The 26303-nt window shown below is 43.1% G+C and overlaps 1 protein-coding gene and 1 pseudogene across 2 annotated transcripts in view; one reads left to right on the top strand and one right to left on the bottom strand.

Annotated features, from left to right (window-relative positions):
- LOC308377963 (guanine nucleotide exchange factor VAV3-like) overlaps positions 1-11814 on the bottom strand; it is a gene marked incomplete at its 5' end in the record, with an annotated part of 89646 nt that extends 77832 nt beyond the window's left edge. Inside the window, one exon of the mRNA XM_080854750.1 lies at positions 11608-11814. Coding sequence (XP_080710876.1) covers positions 11608-11814 — 207 coding nt within the window. The remainder of the gene's footprint in view (positions 1-11607) is intronic.
- A 3892-nt stretch (positions 11815-15706) lies between these two features.
- LOC308378039 (crystallin J1A-like) lies at positions 15707-20886 on the top strand (annotated as a pseudogene). Its single transcript, XR_013969089.1, has 10 exons — positions 15707-15820; positions 16291-16357; positions 16801-16980; positions 17066-17164; positions 17478-17570; positions 17757-17913; positions 18626-18741; positions 19088-19165; positions 19705-19844; positions 20448-20886. The product of XR_013969089.1 is annotated as a crystallin J1A-like (transcript).
- Positions 20887-26303: the final 5417 nt, after the last annotated feature.

Below are 26303 nucleotides of genomic sequence, written 5' to 3'. Positions count from 1 at the left end.
GAGGGGCAGAGTCTGGTTTACACAATACTTTGACACATACTCAAAACAATGAGTTAGCCTGTGCCTGTGACAGACCACCAGTGCTTTTAAGATTTATGAGGAGAGGACAGTTAGGTTAATTGAACGCATTTCTCTGGCACTTCATTTGAAGAGGATGAAGGAGGAGGCCCTGGACCTCCCCAGCCTAACTGCACTGACACATTCAAATTGAGAAAGGGCAGAGATAAAATAAAAATAAAAACTGTGGAATAGCTTTCGTTTTTTTTTTCAGGGACTTTCCAGCTCAGATTTTTCAGGACTAATGAGCTGAAGGAACTGGGTTCCACCCAGACACTTCCATCCATGAAGACCATTTACAACAGTGTCAGCACTTTAGACGAAGCCAAATTAAACGGGAAGATTTATTTGTTAAAAAAGGAGGAAAGAAAATTAAGTGCTGACCACAACTTGCATTGGGTCAAGTAAGAAGAAAAACTCTAAAACATCTATACAATTTATGTTCCTATAAACAGCATTCTGTCTCATAGAAGGATAGCAGGATGTAGTTAAGATAATAGGTTGCCATAAAACAAGCCTTAAGACATGATTGACGTGACAATAACGTCCAAATGCAAACCTAGCCAATCAAATTACCTAAAGAGCGTTGTTTTAAAATTCAAGTGTTTTGCATTGAATAGCATATTTCGACAAAAACTTCACTGAAAATTCCTATGGATTTAATCATTAACATAATCTATTCCCTTTGCATCCAACGTCTAATGATGAAAAAAGTATATAGTCCACTTTGTATAACTGTTTCAATAAACAACCACTTTGCACAGCCATAATCAAATACCAAATCTGTGATGATTAACAGCATTTCCTTTGCACATATGCCGGCAGGAGAGGAGTCTGTGTAAGTGTTTAACTTCAATCACACCGCGCCATTGCTTCTGTGCTACGCAGCCTCTTTTGGGAATCTTAAAAGCCGCGTGGGCTTGAGCGCCAAAAGACGTTGAGTTAGGGATTCAAAAGCAGGATATAATACACAAGAAATGAGCGGTCGGGACAGCCCGTGGCCCCTCTGCGTGTTTTGATGGCTATCTTAATGGAGCTGTCCAGTCATGGCCCTCTCTGATATGGCCTCTCCCTCACTCGGAGAGACAGAGCTTATCGGCTGGAGGCCCTTGAAATAACATTGGTCTTCTCCGACGCACACACAGCGATTGCTGCCCTATCAACGTGCATCTGCCAGTCTCCGTCTGGTCTCTTGCCAAACTGTTAAGAGTGTCACAGCAGCGTTCTAGTTCTCTCTTTCTCTTTCTCTATCTCTCTCTCTCTCTCTCTCTCATTCTCTCTCTCACTCTCTCTCTCTCTCTCTCTCTCTCTCTCACTCACTCTCTCTCTTGCTCTCTCTCTCTTTCTCTCTTTCTAAATGTTTCTTTTAACTTGTGGTGAGGCTTCAAAGGAAGTGGGTTCACTCAGTCGGCGTTGAGAGTGATACTGAAAGAAAAAGAAAATGACAACATGGTGGCTCTGTTTGTGTCTTCGGTGAGAACACTGCTCTCCTTTTGACACTTAAAGAAGGTGAGTTATGGCGCAATATACCTTGCAGACTCATTTGACACAACACAGGCCACAGTATCAACAATCCTTTTCCACGCGAGACTTATCATTTTTATTCCGGGCATCTTCCTGTGCTTTTCCCCTCGAATGTCAAGTTCCAAGTGATAAACTGCTCGCCCATTCTGTTCCTATTCCACCTTCTGCTAAAAACTTACAAGAAGCAAAAAAACAAGGGGGCCTTGGGAGTAAAAGGAAGCTCAGACAACGAGAAACAGAAGCTAAAGCTGGCCAGCTAGGGGAATGTATTCAGCGTTTACACATGTATATATTCTGTTTAGTTATCACAGCAGCTCATCTCTCCAGTCTTTTATGAGATCCCATCGGAGAGAGAGAAAGAGAGATAGAGAGAGAGAAAGAGAGAGAGAGAGATAAGGAAATGAGCCTGTGCATGCTGTGAATTTCAAACCCACTCTGATGCAAAACTGGCTGTTGGGGAGAGAAGACAGTGAGGCAAGGGAAGGTGTGTAGCTGGCTAACAGGCTCACCAAAAGCCCAGCGCCGCCACAGCTCATCTCACTGAGCTATTTTGTGCATTAGCTTGCCTGCCTGCGGACCCCCCAAGACTCCATCTGTAACGGCCGGCCACTTGACACCATGTCTGAAGCTGTATCCTCCATACCTCTCATAGCACAGAATAGCAAAAGCATGCGGTGGACGCGCCCAAATGCCCCTCCACAGGAGTCCCACTGATACACACCCTGACTCAGCACGCCGGCGACAGACCTGTTCCGTGAAAAAAGGATGGGTTCCTCTGTCTCTGTCTCAGAGTCAAGGAGAGGGCTGCATAATGGAAGGGGGCGAGGTTTCATTTTATCAAAGCGCTCCATCTGGGAGATAATAGGGAGTTCAGTATGTACAGTGGGTCTGGAAATAGCAATCCCACATTTTCACTTTCGAAGTCACGTGCCAAGCTATTACCCAGAGGAGCTGACGTGTGCTTCGACTTCGAAATGAGGCTCAGGACTTGTGCTTTTGTATGCTTTGCGGATGCTTGCAGGTGCCATGGCAACCCCGTAATAGCGCTTGGTCCAAAGGGTAAGTATGTCACGGCTCCTGATCAAATCCTCGTCTATCTGATCTGGGCACGGCATCATTAGGTCATAGAAGTCGACCTACAATGTTCGTTACTTAATGAACGTCAATTAACAGCAGGCCTTTGCCTTGCTCCACCAGCAGGAAATGACACACGGTGGTGATTAAATCACAGGCCTGAAGGGGTCCCTCACTCTCAGCTCCATCATTTCATTTTAGTCATTTAGCAGACGATTTTATCCAAATCCTTACATCTACACATTTTTACATTTACACTGATGGCACACTGCACACCAGGAGCAATTAGGGGTTCAGTGTCTTGCTCAATGTTTCGACAGAGAATCGAACTAGTAACCTTCTGATTACTAAACTACTTCTCTACCTCCTGTACCACTGTCGCCCCAACGTCTAATGAGACAGGCCACAATGCTGTCTTCAGACCTATTCAACATTTTATTCTAGGCTGGTTTATGATCCGCACATAGAGACCAGATGATATTCTGACACAGCACAAGGTGGTAAATGATTTTTAGTAGGCCCTAGATCTTGTTACAGACACGATTGTAAAAATTCATAGAAATGGTCTTGTTAGAACAATCAGCTGAAGTTAGGTCTGGAAAAGCCATAAATGTCTTCATTCATTGAAATGGAAATAATGAAACTGGCAAGGCAGGCGTGTGTCACATACGTTAATTTAAAAGCTCAGGATATTGGGGCCGGTTCGGCCGGTGGGAAATGGGAGATCGGGGTGGTGGGCGAAACGTTCCGCTGACGGAGCAGAACCAGTGGCGCGCTCTCCCTGCGACCGGGGTCCAACTCAGGCCAACGCAGCCGACAGCTAAACAACCAGGAACCTACTCAAAGACGCCCACACCACTCATCCTACATCCCTCCCAACTCCTAGATCGCTGTATAGAGTATCACTTCAAGACCTCTACTTATCTATACTGTCCTGATGAGGCAGGACAGATTACTTTTTCTTCCAGGGAGGAAGGTTGGTCTATTGGCACAGACGAATGCTGCTGGGGTTTGGGGGAGTACTTCACAAGCGCTCGATACCGCATTCACTGCAACCTTGATTTAATTGGCATCTACTGAATGCGTCCAGATGCCAGTTTTTTAATAACAGTGCAGTAACTCAGCGCTGAAGTGCACTGAAGGGCTATAAAATCGTGAGATAATGCGACTGTGCTTAATGAATATCTTCCCTGAGATGACAGCAATTCATGGGCCTCAGTCTGCTCTGGAGGCAGGAGAGGAACATCACATTCAGACTACATTTTCAAAAGAGGGCGTATCAGTGCTCCTTTCAATTAAAAGAAAGTTAAACAGTTTCAATCATAAATTAGCATCAGCCTAACACAAAGCCACTGCTCAAGGCTCAGTCAACACAGCATTTAAAACTGAACTCACTAAACTCCTCTGCCTGCTTGATGGTAACTTCTGTGTCCAACCCTGACTTTTTTTTTTTATGGAGGAGTTGGGATGGAATTCCCTCACCCACTGGTTTGTGGGTCATCATTTTGACATTCCCAAATTGGGACCTGACATGGGGCGGATCCTGGGCAGATGAGTGGATTTGCCCGGCTGTGTGACTCGTCGGCACTGGGGAATCCACCGGCGGCCAAACGCCCTTTAGAAAGGGCTGCCCAGTGATGTGTTCAGCATTGCATACGCCTCAACCCCTCACTGGTAGCCATTAGGCAAAGCTGCTTTTTTTCCCCTCTCTTTCTTTCTCATTCTGCACTTTCATCTGTCCAGACTCTTGAGGACCAAGCGAGGAGAGCGGCTCTGCTCTCAGTGAAGCGTGAATGCAGGCGATTTCCTTCACCCCTTCCCCTCCTCCACCCATCTCCCACCCTCCTCTTCCTCCTCTATCTGTTCCTCCCTTCATCCTTTGCCTCTGTGAAGTTTCGGCGAATAATCATAAATCTGATCGCAGCTGCAGAGAGATGGGGCAGACAGGTCAGCTGGTGTGTGTCCACATACACACACACACACACACACACACACAGCTACAGTCACACCCATGGTTTACTGACTCTACCACAGACAGCCTTTTGACACACAACATTACAGTTAGTGATATCCTGCTTTTGAGGTCATTCTGGCCAAAGTCTAGCATGAGGCTGCCATTTTTTACTGTGCTATGGTAATATTACAAAACACTAACATTTTCATCCTCCTAAATTCTAAATTCTACCTTTTAAAAAAAAAATGTGTTTACACCTGGAGTTTAGAATGAAATATACCACCTGAAACATAGTCTCTGAGCTGAAATACTAAACAGACACTCGTATTAACATCACTGCTATTTTTATCTCGGTTTAGACAATGCCATGTCCATTTAATTTGGCACTATGCTTCCTATGCCCCGCTGGAGGTCTGCGGTAGAGGTTTCCTGTACGCCAGAGGCTACAAACCGCCTGACATTACAATAAGTTCTCGTCCAGTGCTTACGGGTCACCACCTCTACCACAATTCACCAGATCCCTTTTGACTCCAGTCATCGAGCACTGGAGAGGAAAGCAAAATGGAGGCTCAAATGACTCAACTGACAACAGCAAGGACATATAAGTCGTTTTTTTCTTTTTAAAGAAAGAGATCTGTCTCAGTTTTCTCTGTCTAAGCTTAAAAGGGGTTTGGAATTAGACCAAACACAAAAGAAAACAATTAAGCCTCGTCATTAATAACCCTCTTTGTTCTCTGTAACTCTGTGAGCACAGACAGTGAGCTTTTACGAAGATCGCAATACAATACAAATCACATGAGTAGGACTGGGCCAGGTTAGCTGAAACGTAATAACGAAAGATTCTTGAAACGCGAGAACCCCCGTCCTGAGAGACATACGATTGCACTTGACAAATGACATTAGGTAATATCTCCAAATGCACCATTATCCTATTTCTACAAACAGAATCTCCCCTTGCTTCCTGCATTGAGGACAAACACATTAACTTACATGGTGGCCAGCCAGACATGACCAGAAATAAATGGCTTTAAAGGTCAGCTCCATCCTAACATTAATACATTGAGGTTGCACTAGAAGACATTGAGTTATATCAGTAAAAAACAAGAACAGGGTTGGTTTGGAGATGACCCACTGGCCCAAGTGTAAATGTTGAATTTGCACGGGACTCTAATTGCCAACACAGGATCCGCCTTACTGTTGCAAGGCCTTTCCTCCCTCAGTCCCTTGAGGCTTACAGTTCAGGCAGTTACCTTGGCGACTGAACGAAAGGTCAGTGCATGTATGTGTGTATGTGTGAGAGGAAGAGAGAGAGAGAGAGAGAAAGGGGAAAGAGAGAGAGAGAGGGAGAGGGAGAGGGCGAGCGAGAGAGATTAGAGAGAGAGAGAATGAATATGTCTGATGGAGAAGGATTTCCTGGACCATGCAAATATCTGTGCGGATCTCATCATGAAAACTGCATAAATTCACATGTTATACTGATGGCATGTGCTGGAGTCAAAGTCAACCCCCCACAGCCTGCTCCACATACACCGACACGCAGAAACATTTGTAGCCCACAGAGACACAGCTCCTATTTTTCACTGCATCCTATCGTCAGCGACAAAACCCCTCCAGAGGACTAAGGTCTGAACTCAGTACAGCAAAGCAGATTCAAGCCCAGTGGTGTAGTCCAGGGCATACGCAGGTATACGGAGTGTACCCACTTATTTTTCAGTCAGCATTGCATATACCCACTTCTCAAAACAGGGCGTTTATCCTGTGCTGTATGGGCTGCTTAAAAAAATATATACCCTCTTCTCCAGGGACCACTACACCACTGTTCAAGCCCCTTTCATTGGAGAAAAGCAGACACAATATCAACCACTGGGGTTGATAGAAAATAGCAGCGGAGGGTTCCACCCCAATTTCGCAACCCCTGTGGCGTGTATGTCTACTTCGACTACTGAGACTCCCTGCCGATAACACCCCCAGGGCCTAGACATCAGACAGGAAGTGAGGTCGCCTAGCCTGTCCGCACGGCCCCTCCCCTGCTTTGCTCATTTGATACGGTGAAGGGAAATGATGTGAGGAGCGGAAGAAGACTGGATATGAAGTCTGCGAACATGTGTAGCAGCACGATTAGCTAAGATATCAATTTAACAGTGTGGGTATAAGTCAGGCAGCATGGTAATACAATTTAGTTTTTCACTGTGGCACTAATTCGCTACATACATTGATCCAACTGAAAGGTGGATTTCAGTCCCATCAAATCTCAAAAAGAGGAAGGAAGCAACATGGTTGCACTCTCCATTTTCCTCAGTTATTTAAGACAACCTGTAGTACACTGTGACTGGGTCAAAAACAATAAATAGACACAGACATATGGGTTATGGTGGAGCACTAAACAGGTAACGTGTAAATATTCATTCGAGTGATGGTCCAAGCTCAGGGTCAAGTCATGAACATGAATTCCTTCGTGTTGGGCATTTAAATGTATTCATTTAGCAGACGCTTTTATCCAAAGCGACTTACAAGGATGTATACACATTTTTTACATTTACACTGATGGCAAACTGCACATCAGGAGCAATTAGGGGTTGTGTCTTGCCCAGGGTCACTTCGACAGGGAATCGAACTAGCAACCTTCTGATTACTAAACAACTTCTCTACCTCCTGTACCACTGTCACCCCATATATGGTCATACAGTATATGGTCAATGTGATAACAACAACATGCCAAAACAGTAGCGAACAAAATACCACTGTAGGACCCACTCCAGGTCAGTTCAGTCTGTATTCTATTTGATTCAGAACAGCTTGATGGAACAAGGCTTCCTACGCGCATACTGGATAGTCATACAGGAAAGAACATAGGCTAAGGGTTAGGGGAAATACAGGGATGCAGCATTGTTTAAGTTAACACTCTCTCTCTCTCTCTCTCTCTCTCTCTATTACACACACATGGAACACACACACACACACACACACACATGTTAACGCTGAGGTGAAAGCAGAGGGGAGTCCTACAGTGTGTTGTGTGATATCTCGATCTGGCAGAACGGGGTTAGTGGGGGGGAATGTTTCGTTTCACTTCCTTCCTTGATCCTGTTTCCTCATTTCCAGCGTGTGACTCGGACAGCCAGGGAGAACTGTGTGCTGAAGGGCTAGTCTTCTGCTTTGGCCAGCGGAGGGACAGCGTGTGGCCAATCACTGAGTGCAGACCAAATCCATTGTGTGTGTGTGTGTTTGTGTGTGTGTGTGTGTGTGTGTGTGTGTACATTGCTATGGAGAATCACTGAATGCAGACCAAATCCATTGTGTGTGTGTGTGTGTTTGTGTGTGTGTGTGTGTGTGTGTGTGTGTGTGTACATTGCTATGGAGAATCACTGAATGCAGACCAAATCCATTGTGTGTGTGTGTGTGTTTGTGTGTGTGTGTGTGTGTGTGTGTGTGTGTGTACATTGCTATGGAGAATCACTGAATGCAGACCAAATCCATTGTGTGTGTGTGTGTGTGTGTGTGTGTGTGTGTGTGTGTGTGTGTGTGTGTGTGTGTGTGTGTGTGTGTGTGTGTGTGTGTGTACGTGCGCCATAAGCTATGGCTGACAAGGCCTCCGCACTCTGATGTTACTGTTAAATAGAGCACCAAGCTTCCTGCAGAAGTGGGCTTGAGCAACTTGGATAGTCGTCCATACAAGAAAGCAAAACTGTTTCTTTTGAAATAGCACACTAAATTAGAGACTAATTAGTCACCAAACACACTAACTACGGGTAATTTGTGTCACAGGATAGAGAATGCCTTATGAATGGTAAACAACTTATTGTGGAGGGAAAGGCACATTACTGCACAAACTTAATGGATTTCAAATCCAAACAAGTACTATGAGGCCCCGATTATCATCTTACCTCTCTCACAGCTAAGACATTTATCTACATTTAGAATATTTACAGTTCCTGCAGGCCCTACAGTGGCAACGCAGATATATATAGGTTTGGTGTTTTTTTTCCTTTCTTGCTGGTAACCTCTGCTGTCGGCTGCACCTGTTGCTGTTTCCTCTCGCTAAAAAGTTTTCTGCCACATCCCCACAAGGTGTGACAACATGGGAAAGCAAAGTTGAAAAATAATAACAACAAGAACATATTTGTACATTTGAGAACAACTTCCCCATTTTTTTAAATGAAAAAGCTAACAATGTACTATTAAACAACCCCATACCACCTACAGTTCCTCAGTTTATTTTTAGGCTTCCACTGAACACGTCTCTCAATGCTGTCACTGTGACACTTCCTAAGAGTATCAAGAGCCGTGTTCAAAGTGGGAGTAAGGATCATGGGTGATTCGGTGACGTGTCGACCGCAGGTTCACACCAATGCTGACAACACCGGCATAGATCATCCACAGAGGACAGCCCTTTGTGCTATAATTACACGCTGAACGCCACCACCACCCTGGGCTCTATTTTGCTCTGTGGAGGTGAGGAGATGGGACAGGGATGGGGAGGGAGACAGCATCTTTGGGGGCTGGGGGAGGATGGGGGAGGATGGGGGTTGCTCCTCACTGCCTTTGTCTGGGCCGGTCCCCTGGGTAGCGGGCCGCCTGCGTCCCATGTGTGGAAATGAGCCGGTGATAAACTAGCTGCCACGCTTTCCATGAATAATTCACTCACGTCCGTCACTACCCCCTCAGTTATGGAAATTTCACCTTCTGCATCGAAAGTTGTTGGATGTTTCTTACCCTATTGTGTGTGTGTGTGTGTGTGTGTGTGTGTGTGTGTGTGTGTGTGTGTGTGTGTGTGTGTGTGTGTGTGTGTGTGTACGTGTGTGTGTACATACACATGTAGTGTATGTATGTGTGTGTGCTTTTGTTGGGTAGTGACAGTAAGCTTCATGGACACCCTCAATAGAGTATTTGAATGTGTATGTGTATATTTCCAACCAGAGAGAGCATGAAAAAAAAGCGGTCTCTACAGAATTGCAGTTTTTTCTAAATCCTTTTCATATTGTAATTGGAAGATTAAAGATAATGTTTTATTAATATTGTTGAATGTATTAGCATTGATAATTCATTAAATGATGACTAATACAATCTGACACCAGCATAAATGGAGGCCTCTTGGAACTGCTTGGCCGTGTCGTTGGGGAAAAAAAGAAATCAGCAGCCTAGGGCCTTTGGAGCTTATCCTCACGGCATCCAAGGCAGCACAGTGCACACACACACACACACACACACACACACACACAAACACACCAATGCAGCACAGTGCACACACACACACACACACACACACACACACACACACCAATGCAGCACAGTGCACACACACACACACACACACACACACACACACACACACACACACACACACACACACACACACCAAGGCAGCACAGTGCCAAAGGATGGGCTTCTTATTCCCACACTGGACACAACATGCCACACTCGGAGTCCAGCGTTACACTTTCCGGTTTGTTTATGAACCACTACACTGTCACACACACACACCCACGCACACACACACACACACACACACACACACACACACACACACACACACACACACACACACACACACACACACACACACACACACACACACACACACGCACACACACACACACACACACACACACACACATACACACACACACGTTATTTCTGTGCTTGTTCTGTGTCAAGCATTTCCAGACAAATACATCCAGGGAGCACGTCCATCAATTACAAACATGGGCCAAAGCGATACAAATGTCAATACCAATGAGCTTTTTATTTTCCGCACACACTCAGCTTGAGTGGTGTTCAGAGTTGGATAAAAACAACAATAAAAACTCAATTACAGTGCCCAAAGACAATCCTATTGACACAGGGATGGCTTTTAAAATGGTTTAGCCCCTTCCATATCACTTTTGACAATCAGGGCTGATGGACTGCATGTATGGTTCTTATGCACAGTAAGTACTTTATCAAAGGGATTGTCACAACACATCATCCATTGTGTATTAAAAGTATTGGTGTGTCTCGCGCTCTCTCTTTCTGAGTGTTAGTGTGTGTGTGCGTGTGTGTGTCTGTCTGTTTGTCTGTCTGTCTGTCCGTATGCTTTGGGACAACTGTATTTACAGGGCTTTTTAAAAGCTTGGTCAAGGGTCTTCCTGAATATCTGTCCCCAATGAGTTTTCAGTGCACACACTCTGAACAGATTTGGTCCATTATGAAGGAGAAACGTAATCTGGTCCAGACCTGCAGCAGATGGTATTTGAAAATGTGGAGAGAGAAACGTGGCAGCCGCCTCTGTTTTCAATAATGTGAGTACCCTGCTAACACTATAGAGGAGAGACTCTGCCCACTTAGAGATATGACAGAGGTGTCTCCCATCTCAAATATCACCCTCGTGTGATATGCTGACATAGCATATCTATTTTTTATTAGTTGTAGGGCGAGAGTGTTTTTAACGGGTTTTTTTGGATAATACTGTTAACTAATAAAGGCTTCACTATATGTAAATAGTTAATTATTACTTAACAGGGCCTGTCCATATGTTTTTCAGTTTGCATTAGTTTCCATTTTTCTGTTTCTTTCTTAGTGCAAAACAAAATAGCTTTTGTATGTGTGTTTTACCGACATGTTGTAAAATATTTAATCCCTCCACAGTCTTTTGTAATTGTAGATTAAATCAAATGGAGTATGAAATTATTCAGGCTTCAGGCTTTTATCCCACTTTACATGGACCCCATCACCTATAGAGGGCAGAATTCATTCTGAATTCAGATAACGGTACAGATTCTAGGTGAGAGCGATTTCTAGACCAACACATTACAAAGACCTGGGGATAGTTGAACTCTAGTCAAATTAACGAAGCATTCAATTCACATATCATCTTCGTCCATTTAGGTAACTTTTACACTGTTGCGCATGTTTTCACACGAATGCCGAATGTTTCAAACGCAATGCCGAATGGATAGGCTATACGGTTATGTTCGTACAGTCTTGAACTGCACAGAGCTTGATTTGAAAACATTCTTTACCTGTGACATCTGTGGCCTCAGGTTGATCTCCTTCAGATTTATGGATTGTGGTCTTAGATTGTTGAGAAGCTGACACAGGAGAACCCCATCCCGGAGTGTTTGGGCAAGATCGAACACCTGGGCAGACTCCCATGTTACCCGGTGGGTCGGTGGAAGCACCTTGCAGTTGATCAACCAAGAGGCACACTGCCTCCAGTACTCCATCATGTTTCGTGAAGAAAGTCTTAGTCTTTTAGTCTTGCCTGAACTGCTCAATCTATGGTGAGTTAAATGATTCTAATGACGGGTTCCTGTGTTTGGCAGCTCACGCTGTGAGCGAAACTCGGAAGCAAGCTTCGTATCCACTCCTCGCTTTAACATCGCAGGAAAAACAAGCGTTTTCATCGATAAATGTTTCTTCAGTCACTGATGACAGAGTCGTTCCGAGAAAAAAAAACACAAGCTATCCTGGTGTGTTCTCACTCCTTTCTCTCTCTCTCTCTCTCTCTGCCTCTCTCTCTCTGGCTCTCTCTTTCTGTCGATCGTAAACCTCCCCTCGCCTCCCCTACTGCCGCTGCGTTAGGTCTGTCCTCCGTTGTCTTCCGCCTGCCACTCATATGTTCCGTGTAGATTACGATATGAGCGCTCTGTCGCCGTGCAGGCTGCAGACTACTAGATCAATGCCGTGGAAAGGGAAACAGAAAATGTGCCTTCGAGGTTTGAAACTGTTGAAGTCTATTAACAACACTGACTTTAAGCTTTCTACGTCTGATCAAATAGCCTACGTGGACTGTTTCGTATACATTCATCAGTTCTTCAAATACAACCGGGTTACAATTAGGGTTCAGGCTATAGATTTTTACTTTTGGCCTGTGGCTGGTGTTGACTTTTGGATTACATATATCATGTTGGGATTAGGTTGTGCAAACAAATGTAATCCTTGCATATGGTGCTTTATCCATCTTTGCATTTAAATGGATGACACCATGGTGTGAATTTTATGACCAGCGGACAACGGTGTTTGGTGTTTGAGGAAGAGGTCAAAGTCTGCTGTTTTGCCTTGTCTGTCACTCACTACCCTGCAATGGTCCCATGGCCCAAACTAGTAGATGGGTTCAGAACTGAAGTGACAGTAAAAACAGAGAGGAGAACATGCTGCTTTCTCGCTTTCAAGGGTGAAACGACAGAGCTCACTGTCATGGATATCCTGTTTCTTTTGCTGTTCCTGTCACAGAGAACTATGGGAGTCTGTCAAAACATTACTGACGTTGCCTATCTCTTCCTGCTGAATCATTCTCTAGCGAAGTAAAGTGCAAAACGCTGGCATATCTCTTATTCTGAAAGAATATTTATAGAGGGTGAGGCATTGTCCCCATAATCCTAAAATGTTGCCATTTGGCATGCCATAGCACAAGGGCAATCAATTACTTCAGACAAGCGATATACCAGACGTGGAATGTTAAGAGATTCTTGCTCCCTTCTCCGCTAGGTACCAGCTCAAATATTTTGTGTAGGAGGAAACTAAAGTACCTGGTGGTGACCAGTGGTGTAGTGGTCCCTGGAGAAGTGGGTATGCTCTTAATTTTGCATTTTAGCAGCCCATACAGCACATGATAAACGCCCTGTTTCGAGAAGTGGGTATACGCAATGTTGACTTAAAAATAAGTGGGTATACTCCGTATACCTGCGTATACCCTGGACTACACCACTGGTGGTGACTCTGTAGTCCTCAGCTGAGGTTAACATTTTGGCATTCATCTAGCTAATGTGAGAATATATATTTGTTGACAATATAATTTGCAGTATTCTATCCATATGAATTGTATTTGCAGTATGCCATATAAATTGTCATGGACTGAAGAGAGGGGTAAGGGCAACTGAGATCAGAAGAGGAACATGTTTAGTGAAGTAAAACAGAAATGGAAGGGTGAGGAGGAAAAGAAAACTGCCCGAAGGCCAGGCAGAGAGAGAGAGACAGAGAGAGAGACAGATAGAGAGAGAGAGAGACATATGTATATTTAGAGAGAGAGAGAAAGAGAGAGAGAGTTGGCCTGTGGGCAGCTGGCTCACCGTGATGTTTTGAACAGAATATGCGAGGGTGAGCGTGGCCTCTGTCCAGACACTGCCATCCTGCCCATAGATCCGATTTCTTTTCCTCTCTCTCTCTCTCTTTCACTCTCTCTCTCTCTCTCTCTCTCTCTCTCTCTCTCTCTCTCGCCCTCTCTCTTAGGGACCAGTGATGAGGGCAGAGAGAGAGAGAGAATAGGATGACAGGGGGTGGGATGGAAAGGGGATCTACCTCTCTCAAATTATCACCATCACTTCCTCTCTTCACACAGACAGCTGTGTGAGAGACTCAGGTGAGTAGGCAGCTGTCATAGTTAATAATGTACTAACCACGGCCGATTTGACTACTAGAGTGCTTTAAAGCCCGCTATAGAGGAAGAGAGCAGGGGCTTCGAAACTAAAAAAGTCCTAGCACCATGACTGTCCAAAAGAACAAACAGACATGAAATGCAGTGTTTTTTTGTTTTTTTTTAAGGTGTCGGCACATCAGACAATGTCCTGACCGCCCTATTTGGCTGCGTCTCCTCAAACTTGCGATTCATCGGAGGAGAGCCGGGCCGCACAGGAAGGAAGCGCAGAGCTCAGTGTGTGCAGGGGTCAGCATCGAAACTCGGCTTCACTCCACGGACGCTATTTTCGAGCCTTGGCACAAGATGGCCTGCTCCCACTGGGCCACCAGATGATCAAAGCCTTGTGTCGAAAGTGCCAAGAGCCACGGTCCATGCTGCATTGCCAGCATTCCGCCGGTCGCAATCTCTGTCATGCCACTGCGGCGTGCATGCAATTTGTGCCAGTGTCCATTCTGACCATGACGATCCAGTGTGGTGACAGGGTCTGATATCTTTACACTGCTCACAAAATAAGGACATTTGATAGTTGACGTATCATATTTATAGATCTTGTTCACACTTTTTAATGCAAATTGTTAGTATTTTTATGCATTCACTGACTTCTAAAGGATGCACTTGCTCGATCGCTGGCTCATTTTAATTAATTGGTCATTCCCAAAGTGACAGCTGGCTCCACTCTCAATAGAGATATTCCCATCCCAATTCCCAATATGAGCATAGTAGCACTTAAGTTCTTCTAAAAGCTTCATTTGATGGTGCATTAAAGAATCAAATCACATTGTGGTCTGTAAGAGTGCAGATCTTTAAGCTGGTATCATGATACAATGGATTTTTGCTAATCTCCTAGAGGTATTGATCTGGAGGGTGAAATAAACCTATCCAGCTCACAGGTCCTCATTTTGTGTGTGTGTGTGTGTGTGTGTGTGTGTGTGTGTGTGTGTGTGTGTGTGTGTGTGTGTGTGTGTGTGTGTGTGTTTGGGGGGGGGGGGGGGGGTCAATAAGCAGGGTGCATGGGGAGTGGATCATAGTGAACAGCAGTGGGTATCACCCTGGCCACCGTGACAGCAGGCCATGGAGAGAGCATGGGATTAGGGTGGTGAGAAGAACTGACTGTGAAAAGATATCAGAGAGCAGTGGCAAGTCAGACATGTGAAAGAGAGAGAGAGAGAAAGAAAGAAATAGAAAGAGAGAGAGAGAGAGAGAGCCCTGAAGGGGACACAATTGCTCGAGCTTCAGACAATTCACAAGGGAATAACCAAGTTTCCTATGTCTGTATTATAGAAAATAGCTTGTATGTTCTGAGGCAGGGTATGCTTTGAATCTTGTGTGAATGTTACCTTTTTGTAAGGGTGAATAAACCAAAAACACTCACTTCAGAGGTAGCCATAATGTGGAAAATATGAGTGAATTTGAATGAATATGAAAAGTAAAACCTACAACTAACAAATAACTAAATAAATAAATGATGCAACCATTATACTAAAATATCACACCCTACATGCGTATTCAAAGAAGTCAAGTGCGCCTCTGATTATCATGGATCTGTTTATAACACAAAAGAAAGTTAGTAAACAGTTCAGCAGCTGTATTATGTAAGGACAGTGTTGACAGCTGTTTGTTATGAAATCTTAAGGGTGTACCAGCTGAGTGTCGCTTTGAGATAATCGGGTTGTACACAGAAGGGGTGCCAATTTTTGCAGTTATCTCATTCCTCAGGCACAGACAGTGTCACCCAGAGTCACAAGGTTTATGAAGTAACCACCACGACGATACCACACACTTACTACTGAACGGCTCTTGAGCCAGGTCATCAAAAGGTAGGTCTCTTCGTGGGTACTGGGTAACTTAATGAGTTTAGGTTAAACATGAAAGATAGATGTGTTCAAATGTATATATATATATAAATTAATAAAACATTTGAAGGTGCAATATGTTATTTCTGGCATCCAAACTAAAAACGTTTCAACAATTGTAATTCTGAAAGCATAATTAAGATAGTGTTTTGAATTTTTAAGTTCATTCTGCGCAGCTTTATTGTCTATTTAATTGTATTATTATCCTCCATTTCTTCCTGGGCCTTAATTAGAGAAAGAAATAGCTACATAAAAACATGGAACAAAGCATTGGTGGAGATGACAGTTTTTTTTTGTTATTTCAGAAATTGTTCACTGTTACTGTAGGTTACTATAAGTTTATTGACAGCATGATAAATCTACATATTGTACCTTTAAACCATCTATCTATTCTGAGTACAGTGTGCATGTTAAGTGTCTCTGTAATGTTTCAGATGGCCTTGACGCTTGCTGACAGAGCAATTGGGGCCATCCTTGGAGCTGCAGTTGCTGATGCAGCAGGTATTGAACAAATGTTGTATGTTTCACATGCTAGTCATTAGAGGAACCATGTCACGTTATGTAGAGTAGAGTCACCCCCTTTTCTTGTCTCCCACGCAGTACTAGCTAGATATGGTCTTATCAGTCCTTGTCATCTGTTCACTCAAAACCAAGTATTTGGCATTTGGATAAGGTTTTTTTTTATGTAACTGTAGTTTTAAAACACCCTGAATGTTAGCTCATATTAAACACATTTTTTTTTAGAATTAATAATAAATAGCTTTCTTCTGAACAATAATGGCAGCAGTCAGCCTATATCTGTCTAGACTGTAGTGGACCATCGAGAGGTCATCTTCCATTCTGACAATAGTGAAAAATTCCTACTCTTTCGCTAAGGCTGCTGGGAAATTCCTTTTCCAATCATGGACTTCCTCTTTTTCCTTTTTGTTTGTTTTCCAATGCAGCCCAGCCGCTCCACTGGAATTACAGACCCGAGAGGCTGAAGCCTCTCCTGGATGAACTGGAGCCATCTCCAGAGTTTCGCCCCGAGTCTGCCAACCCCTTTTACCTGAGGAAGACCGGGGAACAGTCGTGCTACGGAGACCAGGCCTACGTGTTGCTGGAGTCCCTGAGCGAATGTGGGGGTGAGGTGTCTCATTAATGCTTTATGAAATCTGGCATACAGTCGCATGAACCCGAAATAAAATACCCTCTTCATTTCCAAACTAGGTTTAAATGTGGAAAACCTGACAAAGCGTATGTACACGTTTTTTGGCCCGGGAACAGTGTACGACCTCCCTGTCAACAACCCCTACAGAGCCAAAGGAGGTGAGTGTTTGACCCTGAAACTGAGTCTGAACTACCTTTTTTTGGAAAAGATGCTCATACAGGGGATGAGCGCGGGCACTTGACATCTGATCCCACGGTGGGGGGGTGCTCTGGCTCCTGCTGTCCGGTCAGCACAACAACTTGTCTGGTCCTCCTGCACGCTCAGTGGAGACGACTCCTTCTGAAAGACAATAGTAGCTTGCTCCTGTGGAGATGCATATTAGTGGCAATCATATCTACTGAGTCACTGTATGCCACATGTGTGTTTCATCGTTTAATGAAAATGAAAATGGCTGCCTGTGTTTGTGCTAAGGTCCGAGTGCCATCCTTCCTATACCAGGACCCTGGAGGAGTGGCAGTCTTAAAGCCTTCTTGAAGAATGTGGACTCAGGGAAGGAATCAACTGGTAAAGGAAATAATCATCATTCTGATGGAATAGCATAACTTAATTTTATGTGGAGAGATATAGAATTATGAGGTATATAAATAATGATGCTCCACAGACAATACTCACAATCAGATGCAAAAAACGAATGCGGTCATCTGAAGTGGCACAAAGCAGTACATGGTTTCTTTTTCTGCCCGCTCTCAGGCAGTGAAGAGAATAATTTGATGGATGGGGTAACTAAGCTGGCGCCCGTGGTGGCACTCTACGCTGGCAGGCCTGAGATGCTGGAGAGGGTGGAGGCAGCAGTGCGTGTCACACAGGACGACGACATGTGTGTGGCCGTCACCCTAGCTGCAGCCAGGTACAGGGCTTTAAGCTCAGCCTGAATGCCCCCTTTATGTTGGACAGGTCAATAAAATGTCCAGAAAGTGTGGCTCTACTGACTATGACTGTGAACTGTAAACACATGAGTGTTAATGAGTCTTTCCTCATTTGTTTAGCTGTTTCAAGAGTGTGTAAATGAGTTTCCTGACATCATTACCATAGCAAACTCCAAAAGAATGTTTGCATGTACGTAAATTATTCTGAGCCTATTACCACTGACTTTCCTGGCTACTGAAATGGGAAAGTCCTGTGTTTTGATGCCATATGTACTCAGCAAAACAATCAGCTAATCTCTATTTAGTAATTTTTACCAGGCTAGGAATGATTGCTTTGCTGGAAATACAGTAGAAGCCTGCAGTTGATTGCGGTCCTTGAATTGAAGTAGCATTGTTAACAATGTTCCATGTTTGTTGAATGACAAGTGAGCATCACTCGAATTCCTTCAGCCTTGTTACTGGAATGAGGGTTTCTAAGAGCATCCTGTTTTTGAATAGCCATTGCTCGGGAAATGGCATTTGTCTGCACCATGTCACAGTTTAGTCAATAATCACTCATTAACGCAAGTCTGAACAGCTGTGAGCAAATCATTTTAAAATGGTTATAATTAGTTTAACCATACAGCGGATATACAGTATACATTGGACATTACTATTTATTTATGACATATATTTCAATGCTGGATATTTCAGGTTCTTGGAGCTTTATATTCTTAATGGCCCTGACCCTAACGCATTGGATGTTGTTTTGGAGCAGCTGAATGATCCAAAAAGACAGAACCCACAGGATCTGGATAAAGCTGTTGCAGGTAAGAGAGCTGTCTGAGCAAGGCATTTGGGTCTGTGAGGTTTGCAAACTATCTGTTCTCCTGGGTGGACATTCATGTCTTAAAACGACTTTCATCACCTTAAGTGCTCAACTTTAGAACTGACCCTGTGCTGCACTTATTGGCTCCTGCAGCCCCACTTCCCCTGTGATTTGGTATAAGTGGAATAATTACTTAATATTTTATGACTTGGTGGAAGAAGAAGAAGAAAATGCAGGAAACGGAGTCTCTGATCTCGCTTTTTTTATGGTCCACGTGGAAAGCGTTAAAAACATTAAACAACGACAGCGAAAGTCTCACCTCTCCATTTTGCTTTTCATCACTGCAGCACACATCCATCAGGTCAAGCAGAATGTGGCCAAGACTACCCAGGAGCTGATACCTGCCGTGTTCCCAAACACATGAGGTAGGCCTAATCAGCAGCAGCTCACGCTGGCAACAGCAGGATCCCGTCTGTTCTTCCTGGCGCCGTGTCATTATTGTCAGTGCAGGCTACTAGCTCAGTTCCGGGAAAAGGGGGCTCTCGCCTTTGATCCCTCGATTAATGAATCGCCCATTATTAGTACCCCCCTCTCCCCCAAAGAAAAGAGCTGAGATGAAGTCTGTGTTTTTCTGTGTATTTACTAAAACTGTATTGTCAGTATGTGCCCATGAGGGACTTTACATAGGCCTAGTCCCTTTTACTGAAGCATGCTGTCATGTTATTATGAGGTTGTGAATTTTGTGGGTTATACGAGTTAATTGACAATGATATTTTTTGCTTCTACAGCATTTTCATTGGTTATACGTGCTTCGAGTTCATCGAATGGAACTCTTGTTATGAACGCTTTTCCTGCAGCTCATAGGATCATATTTTACACAGAGTTTAAGAGTTCCAGTAACTGGGTTATGGGCATCTGTGTTAGAGGGCTGGCTCTTCTCACACACACACACACCCTCCTCTAGCTTTGCCAGGTGCGCTCCAGGGAGCACTGCATGGAGTTCTGACATCCAGCCAGCTGGACGAGGCGGTCCGGACCACCATGCGGTGTGGGGGGTGCACCTGTAGCCGTTCCTCCTTCATCGGGGCTTGTTTCGGGGCTCAGGTACGAAAGAACTTTCCTTTCACTTTCCACATTATGTTGTTGTTGTACCCCTTGGCTTTGTTGGCTTAATGGGCCTAGAATAAAAAGTAGAGAGTCATCACAGTATTTGGAAGAAAAAAATATTGAATGGACTGCACAGGGTGTTTTCTTCAGTGGCAGACTACTTAAGACCATTTGCCAATTACAGAAAGAATTACTGAAAATTACTCCAAGTTCCTTTGTGTAGCACCCCCATGGGTATTGAGCTGGTAGTGCAAGTCAGATTGAAGACTGGCGAGGTCCTTTATCTAAAATATGTTCTCAAATAAAACTAACTACAAAGAGAGCCAGTGCATAAGCAGACTATGGTTGTATTACTGGCCTTTTTCATATTATATGTACTTAAATCGGAAATTATTTCACAGACTTATAATGGAAAGAATTTATTTTCTTTTACTTGATAATGGAGAAAGAATTGTCTGTATGTACGTAGCCTTTCCTCACTGTTTTATTACCTCAAGGCCCATTGTTCCGCCCTCTTTAATGGGTCTTACCTTGGACCCAGTCCGCTGGAGCTCATCACTTCCAATGGCATCATCTGTTTTGCTTTTGTGTGCTTTACAGATGGGCCCTCAGGGTATCCCTGAGTCTTGGAAGAGCAGGACCCTGAGGTATCCACTACTGCTTCAGTTGGCAACCAAAGTCATAAGCCTGCGGGAGCCTTAACAATGTGTGTCAGCGATATTGTAGTTCATTGGTCCGCTGCAAAAGCATGTTATGGATTCGCTTTGAGTGTTAAATAAGCAGACAAATCACATTACATAATGATATTAACATTAGGCCAGGATCAACCTAATTGGGTTTTTGTTGTGCCAATAGATTCGCTTTAAAGGGCTTCTGGCTTCTGTAACACAACAGCACTGCAACAAAACAGCCCATGAGAGTTTGTTCTTAAAGTCTTGATGGATAAAACTTGATCCCCTTTGTTTTGTTTCATATGCGAAGTGTTCTAAAGATTGATTTCACATGTGGCAGTACCAATATGACTAATAGATTTTTTTGATTTTGCTATAGAGGGCTTTTATGTCTTTTGGCTCACTACACAATGTGTGTAAAACTAATAAAATGTATATAAAAGACTTTGACAGTGTCTTAATCATGTTCGTCCATTTGTTTCTCTGAGGACCAGGAGACTGAGTAAGCTGTGTATTTAAGTAACCTCTGGGTTATTGGGGCTCAGGGTTTGAATTAAGTTAAAGAACAGAAACTTATTTAGCTAGGGGGAAGTGAATTTCAACACTTTTGAATGTTCTTGCTGTTTGGCACATGCTCTGTAGAAGTGAAATAACAGAGGCATAGTGATTTACAGTCTGCAGGCAACCGGCAAGACAGCAACCTATCTGCTCCTCAAAGGAGCTGAACTGTTATTTCAAAAGCTAATGTGACTTCCACATCACCGTGTTTTCAATGGGTCCTGTGACACTGTTGGATGCTTGAACAAAAGACTGGATATAAAATTCTGCACTGTCAGAGCAAAAAAACGAAACCCTGCTGTCAGTGGCTGCTTGGTAAATGACATAGCACAGTTAAGTTAATAGGACAGTCAACATCTGAAAAATAAGTCAGTGGTTCCTGGGGTCATGATCTGGATTACACATATAGATGTTAGAGCCAGAACAGTAACTGACATTCAGTTTAGTGTTTGAAGGACCCGTGTTTTTAAGTTGCAATTTGTAACCCCATGTAGACCCCGTCTCACTTCAACCACCACAATCAATTATTCAAGTTCAACATAAATATACCAGTAATAAGCAACAATAGTAAATGAATCTCTTAATTGGAATTATATGTACATTGAAAGGTAAAACCTGATGTTTTAGTTAGTCAACATTTATTAACATGGTTAACATGGATAAAGCCTTACCCACAATATTAACATTAACGTTAATACAGGAATGATTGGTTTACCCATGTTAACAAAGGAAATCACTCACATATTCTAGATGTAAAGCTTTCTTCAATATATCATCGTATTTGCTTCATAAATATGCTGAAGTAAATGTTCATGTCAACTAATTCTGGTTAAGAAAATGTGTAAATTCTTACACATGCATATTTCAGTGCAGATTAGCAGAGATACCCAGTGTTGGTAAATGTCTAGGACATGAATCTTAGAGTGGAGAAAGTAGGTCTTCACAACTGGAGGGGGCCTTGTTAACATGTGTGTGCATTAGTAATGAGAACAGTCATCTGATACTGCAGCCATTTCTGTCCACACAGCAGGTAACAACACAGATCCCAAGTAATTGAAGCCAGATATGGTGTTTCCGACACCCCCACTCCCCCACCCACACACACTCACACACACATCAATTCATTATCTAGAAATGCATGTCAATAACGGCACATTGTTGAAATCGTTATTTTCTGCTGACATTTCAATATGTGAAAAAAATAAATGCAGTCTCCCTGTATGCGGGGAACAGCACATCCTGATTGCACCATTTTCATATGTTTTAATCATGTAATTTTCAAGGATATAGTTTCATTTTGAAGTAAAGTGCATTCCAAGGGGTAAAACTGAGTGTAGTTTCTATAACCCTCTCAATGATTTCAAATATAAAGTACAAAAGCGGTGTCCGTCTTAAAATAATGTAAAAGGATCCTGCTAGTTCTGAGATCCATTTGCAGAGCAAATGCATTGAATCATTTAAAGCATTTTAAGAGCAAAAATATTTGATGTCAACTGTTAAGAGTTCTCTCTCACCAGGTCAACAAGAATACACCAGTCACTCAAAAGTTGAAGCTATGACCAAATACTTTATATATATGTATCAAAATTCTGTTAATTCTTTATTTTTATCAAAAGTTTACATTATTTTACAAAGTAGTCATATCTTTATAACCACTCCTTTCTGAGAAGTCTGGAAAGGGAAGACATGAATGTACCATTTTAAAACATACTTTCCAAATCTTCATTTAATGTTGAGTTTCATTAAATATTTATGATCATAATGCAGAGGATATTTCTTTCTCCCTCGTTTTAGGACATTCCGGCTCCCGGGAAAAATTCCTCTCCGCTTTCCACTGGGTCAGAGTGGTCTGCTAGCGGGCAGATAAGGCCATCTATCTTTGGCAAGACAATTTTGCCACTGCTATCTTACCGCATTTTCCTCAATTATGGCAGATGCACAGATGAACAAGATTTCAAGGCCAAACATAAACAGGCAGGGGAGTAGAAGGAGTGGAAGGGGGGGTGGCAGTGCCATTTCAGGCTCTTTGAGAAATCCCCCACGGTCCAGGAAAAACTGCTAACATCTTCCCGGTGTGGAACTCTTTGCTCATGAATTTTCTCCACATGTTTATTCAGTGGTGCACTCAGAGAACCTCACGATAAATACGGCTACTGTTGGAGAGAAAAGGTGCAGAGCCTGGACCCATGCCACAGGCAGTCTCGCCTCTATTCAGGTCTCTCCAGCCATCGGGATGGAATGTGTGTGTACATGTAGGGCTTCAGGTCACTGCACTCTGATCGTAATGAGGATTACTCAGCTACTGTGAATCACTGGGCCCTCTCTACTGTATTGCTGTGAAGCACATCCGTTGAAGTACTAATAATAATAATAATAATACATTTTATCATCTCATAGAAATAAATAAAAATAAGAAAAATAAAAGTCAGTCAGTCAGTCCATAAGCTATCTTGAAGAAAAGATACTAAAGAAAAGTTGTACTAAGTTTAGGGTCGTTCCAGACAATTGTGTTGAAAACTTAGTGGTAAATGAGGGTTGAGAGCTAAGAGCTAACGGTGTAAGGTCGAATGAGTGTGTTGGTTGACCGGTAAGTTATGTTTGGTTTTGTTTGTACGTCTATGTTTGTTGGTCTGCCTGAAGCTTTAACATGAACACAGAAGCATCTGCTGAAATCGTGAAGAGCACGTGAGTGGAGTGCAGTAGAGAGAATGAGGGCTAGGGAGAGCCAGAGAGAAGGAAGGAAGAGGGAGAGTGCTGATCAGTTTTTCCATGCCTACTGACGTGAGCCAGGTTTCCTACCTGCTCCAGTGGGGCCGTAAACTTTACCACGGCCTGGGGTGTGATGCCACAAATGTTCTGGCTCCCACCTCATCTGTGCGTCTGAAGCCACCCACCCACCCACACTGTTTCTGCTGGGCTCACAGCTGCTCGTCTCACACACCTGCAATACCCATCTCGCAGTGCAAGTCTCCGAGATGTATGCTAAGTGAACAGGAGGAGGCAAGGGACTTGAGATTGAGGTTCAGATATGGCGCTAGTGATTTCGGTTTCTGTGAGAGGCTCAATAAGGACTCTCTGTTGTTTAAATGTGTAGCTAATAATCTGTTTGCATGACATGAGATTCATACTAGCTTTGGCTGTTACATACTCTCAAACATCATCAAATCAAGCACTAGACTCATCTTAACATCCTAAAATCTTCAGTGGAGGACAAGATGAGAAACAGACCTCTCTTGGACCTCAACTTGGAACTGCTTTTCAGGTTTTGGATAATATAAAGGAATGCATTAAAATTAATTAAAAACAAAGAATCAAAATGCATAGATGTACTACAGGTGCATTGGAATATAATGCATTTCAATGGATTCCTTATTATAACAACATCTCTACCGACATTATACTTTTGACAACAAAAACTACATTACTCTCCTTTAAATAGTTATTCTCTGAAAGAGTCGCTGCCACTGCAGTATAATTAGTGTCTACCTACCAAAACCATGGGTAGACTGCTACTAAGCAAAGTTCAGTAGATGCTCTGTCCTAACTGGTGAAACATTTTGTCAGAGGATGCTGTTGCAACACAGTGAAACTCTAGCCAGATGCTGATGGAACAGTGGCTGAAGACATGCTGCCATCTGGTGCACAGTTAGGGTGTTTGAACACAATACATTTCAGTCTGGACACTGCACAAGTCCACGTCATGATTGTAAGTCCTTATCTTATCTTTTGGCTTTATGGAATCAACACAAAGGTTTTATCTGGCATTATGACACTTATATGACAGCCAATTGATTAGCATTTCTTAGTCCATTCCACTTCAAAGTCCAATCCCCTTCAGAGGTGTCCTTCATGGCATCCACGTCAATCCCCTTGAGAAGAAGAACCAGAAGTTTGCCACCAAACAAACTAAACATGGCCTATTTAGGCTGCGATTTAGAAATGGCCTGCTTCAGTGTACAAACAGTGTTCACTGACTCTGAGGATTTGCACCTATTGGCAGGAAAGTGTGTGTGTGTGGAAAGTTTTTGAGTGTTTGTTAATTGGATTTCACACATAAGTCTTGATTTTTAAACAAATCTTTATCTTGCAGCTTTACAGGAAACAGCTACAAGCCTGAGTGAAATCGATGAAAAGGTGGTCATCATGAAACCCAACTGATAAAGGCCTACAAATCCACAAGTAGGGGATGTCAACTAGCAGCACAGAAAGTACCATTCTCAAAACTAACCGTCATTGTGTGCATGATTAAAATCTTTCCTCAACCCCAACAAAAAGATGATGTGTACTTTTACAGAGTACTTTTATAAAAAAGGGCTTTGAGAAGTGATGTTACAGGAAAATAAAAAGCAATGAGAACATGTACAAACATGTATTTATTCAAATATGTTCACTTATTGTTTCTTCTTTGAATAAATGTAGGTACATAATTGTAAATGTTTTTCTATGGATTTAAGGGTATGATTCTGTCTCACAAAGATACAAAATGGCATGTCACTCCAGGTGTTCCTCATTAGGTACCAATGTTTTACCTTTCTAATGAGTACATTTTTGTATCAGGACATAAAGGCATACTTTTTTGTCACCAGAGGTGCCTTTGGTCTTTTGAGGTACAGACAAGAAGGAACAGAATTGTACCTTTGATGAAGCTTTGCAAGATACAAAATACATTTTTGAATACCAAACACATTGCTGTGCCACAAGGTCACAGGTGAATCCTTAGTTAACCCTACCATTGCAGGCTGCCAACTTGACTTTGAATGGCATCATACAGTCCTTGCCCCTTGATTTGTTTACTGCACCGTTTTACCCGTTCTTGTTCTTATAAAAAACTGTAGACAAACAGAACGATACCTACTGTCATTAAGGGAGCGAGAGAGAGAGAGAGAGAGAGAGAGAGAGAGATTATGTTTTCAATACCTCTGAGATCGATTCATCTCCATGGCTTGTTTAAACTACGCACAATGTTGTGTGCCGCATAGGCTAACTTTAGTATGTCGATATGGGGGAAAAAATTAGGCCTAGGCCTATTAAACGTCACTTTAATATATATAGGCTATATATTGCAATGACGGTTTTCTTTTAAGAAAATCTTACAGGCTTTACAGCTAACACTGTCTTTCTCTTCTGGTAGAAGGTTGAAACTGTATTCGTGGCAAAGACCACAGACTGCCTAGTTGAAAATACGCACTTCCCTCATACGGTTTCAGACGAGTCCTCCTCCGTTCTG

Source organism: Sprattus sprattus (assembly GCF_963457725.1).
Source record: "Sprattus sprattus genome assembly, chromosome: 17".
Taxonomy (NCBI): domain Eukaryota; kingdom Metazoa; phylum Chordata; class Actinopteri; order Clupeiformes; family Clupeidae; genus Sprattus; species Sprattus sprattus.
Note: the sequence above shows the minus strand (reverse complement) of the source record. Positions and strands in the feature narration are given on the sequence as shown.